Source organism: Podarcis erhardii (assembly GCF_964252035.2).
Source record: "Podarcis erhardii genome assembly, chromosome: 10".
In the NCBI taxonomy this organism is placed as follows: domain Eukaryota; kingdom Metazoa; phylum Chordata; class Lepidosauria; order Squamata; family Lacertidae; genus Podarcis; species Podarcis erhardii.
Genome location: NC_138500.1, coordinates 28,452,990 through 28,466,607, shown reverse-complemented (window position 1 = coordinate 28,466,607; position 13,618 = coordinate 28,452,990). Strand labels below are relative to the sequence as shown.

Here is a 13,618-nt window from a genome sequence, read left to right as displayed (position 1 = left end):
GTAAAATAGATGCAAAATGTTGCCGGGCTTTACATAGCGTTATCAAATAAAACCTACTTTATCCCAGTGGAAAGAAAGCACTTTTCGCTGCTGAAACCTTCCAGCTGCATGCAGAATAAGTCAGCGTCATTAAGCTACTTTGTGGGGTGGCCTGGGATGAGGCTGGTTGGGCAGAAAGTAGGCAGACCAGCAGCAGGTGCAGCCAGAGCCAATGAAAGGCAGAGCTAACTAATTTTAGTTTTGTCCGCAACCTCCTCCCTGTTAAGTTTTACAAAGCAACACTGAGACTGAGGAGGAGGAAACCAAGAACCAGTGTGGGATGTGTGCAAGAAGGTAGGCAGGCAGGGGCTGTTTGAGGGCAGACTGAGGGTGATGGGGCAGTGCCCCATTTGCCCTAATGGACCAACTAGTCTTTTCCCTTTGGGAGTTTCACATGCCCTGTGCATCTTCCGCTTATGGGGACTGCCAGTATCCCAAATGGGGAACATGCATTAAGACTGAGACACCAACAGTCTTGGAAATCAACAAAGAAAGGTGCAGGGACACCAGGCAAGGGAAATTGGAGGGGAATAAAGCTCAAAGACTATGCATACACTACTTTTTAAATTTGGGTTCAAAAAAGTACCAGAATTTAAATTGCAAAATGTATGCTTAATTTTGACCATTGTGAATGGCACACATAGAATCATAGAATTGTAGAGATAGAATGGACTCTGGTGTATATGCTTAGATTAGATTAGATTAGATTAATGATTATAATAACCAGGTTTCCCTGCAGTGAACATGTGGGGGAATATTCTTTCCTAATCACTCCCTTTGTCTTTAATTCAGGGGTGCCCTTTGGAACTGATGGCACCACATTGGTAGTTTTGCCATTTAAATATGGTTTTAAACTATGTGCCCACATTGAGAAAGTCACATGGGAATTGGCTTTAAAGACAATATTTGTAGTCTTTGGGTTGCCATCTGTGAAACAGGAAACTACCTAAACATAAAACACAGGAAGCTGCCTAATACCAAGCCAGACCATTTGCCCATCTAGCACAGTATTGTCTAAACTGACTGTCAGCAGCAATCCAGGGTTTCAGACAGGGGGCATTTCCAACCCTTCTTGGAGATGTCAGAGATAGACCTAGGAAGGTGTACCAACTACTAGGCATGCTGCTGGCATCATGGTGATGTTGCAGGTGTTTGAGATTTTCAATGCTTGTACTTTTATTTTCTCCTGGCTATATACTGATGGGGTCTAGATAGACAGTAGCCACCAAGGAAAGAGATATTAGGGGCATAGTAGATAGATAATTGATGGCAACAACACAGAGCCACACTAGATGTTACAAGAGATATGGAGCTGCATTTCTGTCTTTACTTTCTCCTTCTTATGATGAAAAGATCTGCTTTTATCACACTTCTTGCACACCTAGCAAAAGTGCCGGCAAAGTTCTTTTCTGGACTGTTGCACCAATATCTCACCCATTCAGATTGATGTCAGGATATTATTATTGATAATTATTATATTTATTTCCCACCCATCATCATGAGAAAGTCCCATGCAGTGGCGTAGCGTGGGTTGTCAGCACCCGGGGCAAGGCAAGTAATTTGCGCCCCCTATCCCGTGGATTTGCGCCCCCTAACCCTAACCCCCAGATGTTGCGCCCGCTCGCCACGTTTCTGGCGTGGCCAAAGAGTAAACGGCAATCCACCTGTCTGCCTCTCGCCGCCTACCACTTCAGGAGGGCGTCAGGACGCGAAGCCATCGGAGGCGCCTCTGGTCACTCCCCCTGCAGGGAGAGTCAAGCAGGACCCCGCGCACCCCGCACCCTAAAGCCTTTCCACGCTCGGTAAGGTTGGCCAGAGCAGCGCCCCCGCTCCATCCCCCCTCCCCAACGCAGGACACGTTTCCCTTCTCCAAAGAGGCAGCTCCCTGCCACCTTCTTGATCGCACGTCTCTCCACCCCCGCCGCAGGCACGCAGAGTGCGCCGCCCCTGATCCCCAATTTTGGCCTAAGCTGAAAAGGGCCCTCGTCCTGGGGCCCAGCTGAGCCCCGGGGTGCCCCCACTGCCGTCGGCAGGATGAAGCCTTTGGAGAAATTTCTGAAGAAGCAGGGGTCTCACTTGGCTGCCCGGGCTGGCCCCGGGAGTTGTGGGCAGCTGCCTCGCAGGCAAAGTGTCTCCAAGATCCTGCTGCCCGGATTCCTCAAGGAGCCCCCTGAGGAGCCCCCCGAAGGAGGCACGGACACTGCTGGCGATGGGCAATGGCTGGAGCTGCACCCCCCCCCCCGATTCCTCTCTGCGCTCCCCAACGTCCTTCTCCTCCGAGGAGCTGTCCCCAGGCGGTGGCAGAGGAGGCGAAACCCAGCTCAGCCGGCGTAAATCCCCTTTGGAGAGAGAGAGAGGGGTGGAGATTCTTCCCTCCCCACCTCTGCGCCCAGCAAAGCGAGGCGCGTGCCCTTGGCCCCCGCAGGGCTTTCCCCAAGCCGACGAAGCGTCCCGGCTTGCTTGCAATCTGAATCTCTCCTGTTTCCTCCGCCAGCCCGCAGCCTCTGCCTCGTCTCCTTCGCCTTTGCCACTCCGTGCGCCCTGCGCGCGCGCGCCCTATTCGCCAGGCTGCTGCTGCTGCCGCCGCTGCAAGCGGGAGTGAGCCAGGTAGGGGCAGAGAGCTGCGAGTGCGCCCCCCAAAATGTTGCGCCCGGTGCGGCCGGCACCCCCTGCACCCCCCACGCTACGCCACTGGTCCCATGGTGTATTACAGCAATATAAAATTCATCATTTAAAAAGTTTAAAACAAATTATAATCATGACACATATATATATATATATATGAGAGAGAGAGAACAGCCAGGAAAGAGGTGCCTTCATGCCTTCAAATTGCATATGTCCATGCAATTAAACACACCTTCATAACACACCACCAAGAAGTTGAGTACAGTGCTATGAACAGCAATGACACTACCCTGCTCTTCTTCAATAAATCAACTTCCTTTTTCTTAAATGATCTTTTTACAATGAGAAAAATGACAGAAAACTATAGTAGTAGTAGTAGTAATAATAATAATAATAATAATAATAATAATAATAATTTATTATTTGTACCCCGCCCATCTGGCTGGGTTTCCCCAGCCACTCTGGGCGGCTTCCATAAAAACAATGTGCAAGGTAACAGCCACCTGACAGCAACATCATATAACCGCCACACAAATTCTGTGAAAGCAAATCAGGATATACTGAATATATACTTCATATGGAAGCAGCCCAAGAGCTCGTGACTGCCATAAGGATGCATCCCATCCCAAGCTGTGCTGATTCTAAAGCTATTGGCACAGCAAAATGTAAACATATTTTAAAATCATTCTTAAGGTGGCTATCTGGGGAAAGGAGGTAAAAGCACAGTCCATCACTTATCTGAGTAAGGGCAGAACCATGACTAATAATAATAATAATAATAATAATAATAATAATAATAATATATTATTTATACCCCGCCCATCTGGCTGGGTTTCCCCAGTCACTCTGGGCAGCTTCCAATGGAAATAAAATCACAAGAAAATATCAAACCTCCCTAAACAGGGTTGCCTTCAGATGTCTTCTAAAGTCAGATAGTTGTTTATTTCCTTGACATCTGATGGGAGAGCGTTCCACAGGGCAAACACCACTACCCAGAAGACCCTAATGAAGTTAATATGGGCTAATGAAGTCATCTAGAACTCCTGTATGTCACCACTTACAGGCCAAACTACACGTTACACTTCAGCCTCATATAATAGCCATGATTGTACATCACAGCAAGTAAAACCATTGCTTAGTGCAAACTTACTGGCTTCCAAGGAAGAGACAATAGCTCTGGTCATTTTAGGTTTGTGGCAGCTAAGCCAAGATTTAGCTTAGCGTGTTGTCCAAACCCAAAATTAAGGTTAAGGTTTCTCATCCTTAAATATAATCTATAGCCAAGGTTTAATCTATAGTTACAAGTCTTGGTTAATGAGGAGATACCTTAACCATGATACTGGGTTTGGACAATACACAAATTCAAGCCTTGACTTGCTATCCCACCCTATCCTAAAAATCTCATGGAGGAGCAAAGTGGCTGCCACTCACTGAGAGTCAATACGCTCACATAGTCAGGGGAGCCTGGCTTACTGTAGCATTTGAACCAAACCAATGTTAACCTGACTGTCCCTGCAAAACACTTTTGGAAGGTCCAGAGCTCTTGAGGGAATTTCAGAGAGAGCTTTCCCTACTGCTTCTCTCCTTCCTGAGCCTGCTTTGCAATGGAGAAGGGGCCACTGAGCTAACATTATATGCGGCTGTGGTGTAATGTGTAGCTTGGCCCTAAATCAAATCACAAGCACTAACAAGAAGCTCTTAACTAAATAGAACACCAGTGTTTAGAGGCAGTGTATCTCTGGATGCTAACGGTTGAAGAGAAGCAAAAGTGGAAGACCTTCATATTCTCTGTATGAACTTCCCCAAGACCTGGCTTCTGTTGCTAACAGAATTATGGACTAGATGAGTTTATGGTCTGATTGAGCAAGGCAGTTAGCAAGCATGGCTTCTGTGTATGGGGTCCACCTTGTTCTTTGTTCTTAATAATTGGCAAGGCTGGTGTTAGGGAGTTAGCATCCTCATGTACCTTCTGCATTCCAGCAGGAGATCTACAATGGTCCCCCAGAGCAACCTGGGCTTGCTTTTCTATCCCCTTGCTGTCACTGCCTATTCTAACTGCCCTGTCCAAGCAAGTGAGTAGCATCAGGAACTATCTTGGATTAAGTTACAGGGGCAGAAGTTATAGACTTCACAGTTAACACAAGGAGTCTAAATAGCCTTCATATGGATTTTCAAAACTGTGCAAGTAGGTATTCTGGGTCATTTGTTATTGGTGAGGGCTCAGGTAACTACCTAGGTTAGTTACTAAGGTGCTGGGGTACTCATATGTATTCATTTCAGGACACAGTGCAGTTAAGAGTAGTCTTATTCCATCTATATTAATATCAACATGCTGCTTTTCAGGCCCTGTAGATTGTGTCAAAGCCATTCACAAGATAATAAAAACAGTCTTGACTCAGAGAATCTTCTCACTGGTGGCAAAGACTGAAGTTGGAGGGGGGATGCATGAGATGAGACAGCTATAGTGGATAGAGTGATGGATTTGGACCAGAAAGATTTGGTTAATCCCCACTCAGCTAGGAAGCTTTGGGGTGGCTTCAGAAAATCCTTATTTCTAACCTGTGAAGATAAAATGGAAGAAATGATAGTCGGAGCTGCTTGGAGAAACTGCAGGATCCAGATGTGATAAATATAGGCATGCATAGTGTTGTCTGCGCATGACAAGTACAAGATGCACTTTCAAAGTAGTGTGCTTATGGTGATCCCTGGGGTAACTTGTTGCGCCTCTTGAGTGCTGTGTTACCAGAAAGGACCTTGCTAGAAGCATGCACTTTGAGTACAGTTCTCCATATGTGTCACCAAGCAGATGTTCTGCAGAAAACCATGGAAGGCACTTGTGTATCTGCTCCATCTTGGGGCTTGCTTGCCTACCTGCTTAGTGATCTGATCTCTGCCTCTCAGTGTCCTGTGCCCCCAACCACAGCTATAAGAAGTTGACCCCAGACCCAATGGCACAGCTGCCAAGAGGAGAACTGTTTGCCCTAAACTGGGCCAAACAAAAAGGGATGAGGCCAAGGGTGAGAAATCTATAGCCCTTCAGATGATGCTGAACTACAGTTCCCATCTCCCAGACCATTGGCCATTCTGGCTGAGCCTGGCAGGGGTTGAAGACCCACAACATCTGAATGGCCACAAGTCCCAAATCTCTGTGTTAGTCAAATCAGTGGCATAGGAATGGGGGTGCGGTGGGTGTGGGCCGCCGCGAGTGTCATCACTGAGGGGGTGACCGCGGGGCCTGGCCTGAAGTGCACCTGAGCCATACATCTGTCCTGGGGAGTGATGTGGTGGCTCAGGCACCTGCAGGCTCTGCACTGCCCGAAACGGCAACGTGGGGCTTGCGGACTCTACAGAGGTCCCCCACAGTGTGCTCTGCCCTGGCTTGCCCCGCCCCTGGGTGTAGGCATTTGCACTGCCCTGGGTGCCCAAGCAACTAGCTATGCCACTGAGTCAAATCACTGGGCGCTGTCTCTTGAGAAGTTATCACAAGCTGTGTGCATAGGTAAAGAAGATTTGGGGGGAATTACAAGCTTTCCTGGGGAAAAGTTTGCATCTTTAACAGGACAGGCAGGAAAACTGATCAAGGGCTGCAGTGATGAGAAAAGCGGCACGACTTGCATTTATTTATTTATTACCTTTACATCCCCACTTTCCTACAAGATCTCAAGGCAGTGTGCATAATCTGACACTGCCCATTTTTTGCCTCACAACAACTCTGTAAGGTAGGCTATGCTGAGAAGTAGAGACAACCTGCATGCTTCAAAGCTGAGTTGAGATTTGCATCCCAGTCCTAGGTCTGATACTCCAACCACAACTCCACCTTGGCTTTTGGGGGCAGCCTGGATTCAAGTTGTACACGGAATTAGAATGAGGATGCTGGGTTCTTTCTGAAACCATTTATAAGCAAAGCTAGGAGAACATGCTGCCTTGGTCCCACCTTCACCCCTATTAGAGCTGTGGCTGCACCTTCTCAGATCTGCTTTCCAGCAGCAGGGCTCATCCTTGTGCCTTGTCATTTTACTGGCTTGTTGTATTGCCAGGGCCCCCGTCGTAGACTTGGGATCAGCACTGGAGCATTAGTGCTGAGCAAGACTGTCAACCTATACAATATTTTATAGTGGTTACCTCTTTAGATGGCCATCAGTCAAGCAAGCTTAAAATCAATGGCATTGTTACAGAACTTCAATCCACTTCCTGGGTTGGAAGGGTGTAGTAGTCAGAATGAGATTGGGCCATTACTTCACCTAGCCTAACATTGTCTGCACTCAAGGAGATGTTTCCAGCATCATTGCCAGAGGGGAGATGTAGAGGACTGAACACAGGACCTTTTACATACAAAGCATATGGCCTGTCTGTCATCTTTACACACAGAGTTGCTAAAAAGTAGTTATATACCTGATATATATATTCACAGTCCACTTCATACAATGGAGATGTCTGACTACGTAGTTTTAGTTTCCACTTTTTAATCTTTTTGAATGGGGGAAGATCATGTGCCTGCCTTTTAAGGTGGAATAGCAACAGCAATGGTTCATTAGCAAGGTTGGGAACTAGGCAGAAATGTTTTCTTTAAAAAAACCACACACACACACACACACACACACACACACACACACACACACCAAATGCAATCTTGTCTGCTCCTGTGCCTTGAAGAGAGATGTGACATGCAGAACTCAACAGCTGTATGTTTATGTGACAAGGAGCTAAACGTTGCCATCTGCTCATTGTGCCACATCAAAATTGCTGTTGAAGGACAAGTTCAAAAGCTGGAAACCCCACTGGAATATCCTTCCATCCACTCCACCCCTTCATGCTAGAACAGAGGAAACCCAGATAGGAGAACAAGGCATGGAAGACTTTCCCCTATAAATGTTAGAAATTGAAGACCTGCTGATAGGATGGCCGAGTGAAAAAGAGGCCAAGGCTTTCGCACCCTTGGCTGCAGCTGTAGGTAACCTAAGGGTGGGGACAGGTGAAAAAAGGGATGGAGCTCCTGCATCTTTTATAGTTGTGTAGAATAGGAAATTTCAGCAGGTATAGCTTGCAGAAGTAGGGTCCTTCCCCCCCCCCAATCTGGCCACCCTATGTAATGCCTATAATTTTTGAACCTTCATCAGAGAATGCCTACATATTTCTATGGAACTATGCAGTCAATGAACACAGTCCCCCTTGCTTCAGAGATCAGTTTCACACATTCATACACATTGCAGGGAGTAAGCTCACAATACAAACACCTAGAGCAAAGAGTTCAATTTTCTCTATCCTTCTAGTGAAAGAAAAGTGTATATGGAGCGGGTGGGCACAAATATTCAGGGCTGCATGACTGAACGTAATTGCAGTGCATCATGCAAACTGAGTACAGTTTGCAATCATTAGGCTTGCTTCTGCATAATATATTCTGAACGGTGGTCCTTTCCCAGGCAGTCAAATAAAACTGGTCCAGAAGAGGCTTTGTGCTGCTGCCACAATTCTCTGTTGTTGCTTTTGTGCTGGACTAATTAGCAATGTATGGGGGGCAGCGGGAGAAGGAAAATAGTGGCACACACCTATGGTATTCTTAAAAGGTCCCTCAGTATGTAGGGCATCCTCTGATGGCAAGAATCTCCTGGCATTTGCTGTCATTCCCCACCGTTAAATCTCATTAGTGTTTTCCTGAAGTCATTAGTGTAGCATACCACCATCTCTGAAACATAGCCAGGAAACTGGGAAAGGCAAGAGATGTTTCTCTAGCCCATCTAATACAGATTTAAAATCTTTTGGATCTGGACAGCATTGCTGCCATGTTTTCCACAGCAGTTAGCTATGTGTTGGCACTAAAATGCATGTATTGTTGCAGTAGTAGTGGTAGTAATATGTAACCTGTAGGGAATATAAAAAGCTGATCCACTATTTGAGTACCTGTCCCTTTATAAATGAAATACAGTGGTACCTCGGGTTACATACGCTTCAGGTTACATATTGTCAGGGGCTCAGGAGCAGAGGCACAGGGAAGATGGGAGATGGAGAGCGAGGGCGAGGAATCAGAGGGCAGTGTAGGAGGAGACAGTGGTCCGAGGGATTCCATAAGCCTCTCCAGCGAATCGGAAGATTCACAGAAGGGAGCGCCAGTGGCCAGGGGTAGGGGGGTCCCAAGGGGAACGCCCCAGGAGCAAGGGGGGAGCAGGGACTCCCAGAGTAGTAGTTGGAGATCAGGACCAGCTTCCCCACCAGAGCAGAGTGGGGGGGAAGGGTCCCAGGCATCGGGACCAGTACTTCCCCCACCAGGGAGAGAAGACGAGGCAGAGCTGACCACACCTTCCTCGGAGAGTCGTACAACGGAGGGGAGGTCAGATCCGGCCAGTGTCACGGAAGAGGGAAGCAGTGATAGAAGCAGTGTAACGGTTAGGAGAAAGGTCACTGGGTTGGCGCGAGAAGCAAGTTCAAATGTACAGGAGCGCGGGACAGCAGAGAGTGAGGATTGGGAACCGGGTCCTAAAGCCCGCCGGAGGCAGGGGGAGGAGCTAAGCGACTCAGCGTCGGAAGAGTCCAGGAAGGGCAATGCCCCAGAGGGCAGGAGGACCCAGAGGAGGAGAGAGCAGCGCAGAAGGTGGAGCAGGGCTAGGATCTTAAACTGGTGCGGAAGGGGAAGTGATTCAGATAGGACTTCGCCGATCTAGAGTCTAGACGTAGGGTTGCACGCTCTGGCTTTAAAATGGAAATTATACTCCAATAAAGACTTTTGTACATAATATCAGCCTGGCGTTGGTCCTCTGTGAGCTGGGACCTAGAGGCAGCCCTGACACATATGCTTCAGGTTACAGACTCCGCTAACCCAGAAACAGTACCTCAGGTTAAGAACTTTGCTTCAGGATGAGAACAGAAATCGTGCTCTGGCGGCACTGCAGCAGCAGGAGGCTCCATTAGCTAAAGTGGTGCTTCAGGTTAAGAACAGTTTCAGGTTAAGAACGGACCTCTGGAACGAATTAAGTACTTTACCTGAGGTACCACTGTACTTACTTTCCTCCTCCTGCCTTGTGTTTGATCTGTGTTTGGGGCATTTACACAACGTTCATATATTCTTAAGCAAAACAGTCAAACACCTGACGAATCAGGAGGAAAAAGAATTGCCTGGCAAAGCAAGTGAAAGGGACTGAATGAAAGGCAATGAAAGGCAAATTCCAAAGCTCCCCCAATACAAAGCAGGCTCAAAGACTCACATATGGGGATAACCCAGGGTGTTTGTCTATTTCATGCTTTTTCAGTATAATATTCAGAGTGGTACAACTTGATTCAAGTGTGCAAGTAATGCTTTTATTGCAAAACTGTTTAAAAGCCAGCAACTGGTATTCAGAGACTTACTTCCTCCCACAGAGGAGGCAGATCATACCCATCATGGCTAAGAGCAGGTCATTGACAGCATTATCTTCCATGAATTTGTCCAATCCTCTTATAAAGCCATCCAGGTTGGTTACCACCACTACACCTTATAAGAATGAATTCCATACTTCAGGTATGCTCAGGGTGAAGAAGTATTTTCTCACGTCTGCCCCGAATCTTCCAAGATTCAACTTCATTGAGTAGCCACGAGTTCGTCTTTGTAAACGAAAAAGTCCCAAATGTGAGATAACCTATCATCACAGGGGAATTGCTTAAGTCAGAGTGACCAAACGTGACAATTTACCTTAGAATCACATAGTCCTCCCAAGAAAGAAAGCTACAGTGGTAACCTTGGGTTACAGACGGTTCAGGTTACAGACACTTCAGGTTACAGACTCCGCTAACCCAGAAATAGTACTTTGGGTTAAGAACTTTGCTTCAGGATGAGAACAGAAATCGTGCGGCGGTGGCATGGTGGCAGTGGGAGGCCCCATTAGCTAAAGTGGTACTCAGGTTAAGAACAGTTTCAAGAACGGACCACCGGAACGAATTAAGTTCTTAACCCAAAGTACCACTGTACTTGCTTCTAACAGTTTCCTTTTTTGAAAATGTATCCTGTGAGCTTCTTTACCTCCTTGTATCACAGCACGTCACATTGTTGCATCATGGGATATGTTTCTGTAAATTAGCAGTACTAAACAGGGAGTGAGAACCTGGGAAGATTATAGGAGGGCTTAGATGGACCCTAATATAAAATTCTGAAAAGGAGTCAGAAGTAAACTAAACTCTGTGATTAAGATGATGGTGAATACAGTGGTACCTCAGGTTAAGAACTTAATTCATTCCAAAGGTCCGTTCTTAACCTGAGGTACCACTTTAGCTAATGGGGGCCTCCCACTGCCACTGCGCCATCGCCACACGATTTCTGTTCTCATACTGAAGCAAAGTTCTTAACCTGAGGTACTATTTCTGGGTTAGCGGAATCTGTAACCTGAAGCGTCTGTAACCTGAAGTGTCTGTAACCCGAGGTACCACTGTAGGTGGACCCCCCGCCCCCGTTTACAATTCACACTTACTTGTGGTCTGGCCATTCTTGTGGGGGTTTTTTATTAAAGATTTTCTTGATTTACAAAAGTGTTTGCAATGTCTCTCTCTCATATTTTGGTCTGGCCATTCTAATCTGCATTGTGCTTTTGAGGACTGAACATCTCAGGTTGCTTACACTCCATACATTTAAAACACACACTCATATCCCCCAAAATGCTGGGAACTGTAGTTTGTTAAGAGGAGTTGTAGCTCTGTGAGGAGTAAACTACAGTTTCCAGGATTCAGAGTGTGCTTTAAATGTATGATGTGTACACAGCCTTAGATGCTGCCACACACCTTACATTTTAAGTAGGAAATGCTAGCCCCAGTGTTTTCCATTGCAAGCATGTGAAGTGTGGACATGTGCATGTTCATCTTTAAACGCCCATGTGCACACATTGTGGATACATGACCCAATCAGGCTTTTCTCACACATGCACATGCATGAACATATGTCACTTCCACACTTTACATTTTGCTGAAGCTCTGTGTTTCCTAGCCCAGTTGCAATGTATAGAGCCACCCAGGGGCGCCGACTTATAAAAAAATATTGGGGGGGCCCAAGACCTCCAAACCGCTGTTGCTGGGGGAACAAAAGGGGCGAGCCCCGGGCTGCCCCGACCTTAAGTGAACCTGTGAGGGCCCACCCTTTGCGGCAGCCGATTGGCTGCCGCCGTGGGCGGTGAATATTAATGAGCTAGGGGGAATCCCCGCTTCTCGCGGGGCTGACGCCAGCCCCGCGAGATTGTTGATGGGTCGAGAGCCCGCAACCCCACCCCCTCTCTAGATCGGGAGTGGCTTTGTTTTAACTCATTACTGAATGTATTTTAAAAGGTAACTATCGTCAAACAAGGAAAATAAAAAATACCAACATAATTTTGTGATTTTACAAAGCATAATATAACTAATAATTTTCTTAAATTATTGGGGGGGGCGGAGCCCCCCCAAACGAATTTTTGAGGGGGCTCGGGCCCCCTCAGGCCCCATGGAGTCGGTGCCTATGGAGCCACCCATACGCTATTCTTAACCTGGTGTGTGTGTGTGTGTGTGTGTGTGTGTGTGTGTGTGTGTGTGTCACATATATCTGCATGCTACTGCCATCTGCTGGGTGGAATGTGTGAGGATGGGAGTGAATGAGAGAGAGGGTTAATAGGACTGCCTTCGTTTGTGTGCAATTCATATGTGCCTTTTCTAAGTGTGTGTCTGTGTGCATGCACACGCGTGTCAGCAGGGATTTATCTTCTGGCTCTCTTTGGAGACACCTCTGCATCCACTTCTGCAAAATATCTGTGTTTATTTTTGTGGTGCCTCTCTGCTGATTGCAGTTGCCACCAGGATGCTCCAGTACTGCACTGTGTTGGTGGCGGCTTTCTGGCCTGCAGATTTCACTTTCTGTTTGGTGAGAGGGACGTGCCTTTGGGCTTTCTGGGTGCACGAAGGAGCCAGGAGAACGTCTGCTATCAGATGCCATTTAACTGGTCCCTGGCCCTAAGTTCACTGCTGGTTTCTAATATCCAAGATGTTGACAGTTCATTTGTAACAGCTCTCTTCTTCTGTTGACACTCTGTTTCTCTCTCCTCCTTCTGTCTCCTTATTCCTCCCCTATCACTGGCCTTTCCAATCCCTGTGCTTCTTTGCTCCGTCTTTTTTGTTCATCCTTGGTACAATCCTCCTTCCCCCCTCCCCTCAATCTCTTCACTTTGCTCCTGTTTGCCTTCCCTCTCCTTCTCCCCACCCATCTCCATGTTTCTTGCATGCATGCTGTTCTGTTTCTCCCCTTCCTCTCCCCACCACCCACCCCTAACCCCTTTCTTTGCTTACAGGGGCTGTAAGGGCCTCTAGTATTTTCCCGATCCTGAGTGTGATTCTGCTTTTCATGGGTGGACTCTGCATTGCAGCCAGCGAGTTCTACAAAACCCGACATAACATCATCCTTAGTGCCGGTATCTTCTTCGTGTCTGCAGGTAAAGGAGGGCTGAGGGTTGACCAGCGTCCTCTGGATCAAAGGACAAAAATCGCAAGCAAGGGAGGGGCTCGAGGGGCTGGGAAGCCGAGAGAGCAGCCACTAGGCAGCTGCCAGTGCAATGGAAGTGCGTGGGGGGGGGGGGTAGCAGAGAAAGCAAGGCGAAAGGACATGCAAATGTTTGCACAGCTACAGTGACAGAGAATTAACTTAGATGAAAGAAGTCAGAGAGAGGGGGGAGAGAGAGAAGATGCATAACTGTATACTCCAGAAATTTCAACATTTTGGGGTTACCACCTGTTTTAGGCAAGCCCAACGTAGACATGAGGATGGGTTGTATCCACGCTAGTCCTACCCAGAGTAGACCTGTTGACATTAATGGACATGGCTAGCTTAGGTTTGTCCATTTCAATGGGTGTCCTCTGAGCTGAATTTAGTTGGGTACAGCCCCAGATGTTTAAGGTCATGTCTACTCCAATCACATACTTTTCTCCCTGCCAACTTCACTTCCAGTACTAGATAAAGTTCCAAGTGGGAGCGGGGGGGGGG

General features: G+C 47.3%; 1 protein-coding gene across 2 annotated transcripts in view; it reads left to right on the top strand.

The window, feature by feature from the left end:
• The window catches only part of CACNG2 (calcium voltage-gated channel auxiliary subunit gamma 2), a 134,542-nt gene that overhangs the window by 111,351 nt on the left and 9,573 nt on the right, over positions 1-13,618 (top strand). Inside the window, exon 3 of one of the 2 annotated variants that reach the window (XM_081879523.1) lies at positions 12,930-13,070. The exons of the other annotated variant lie outside the window; for it this stretch is intronic. Within the exon in view, the coding sequence (XP_081735649.1) occupies positions 12,930-13,070 (141 nt within the window). The remainder of the gene's footprint in view (positions 1-12,929; positions 13,071-13,618) is intronic. 2 annotated transcript variants of the gene reach the window in all.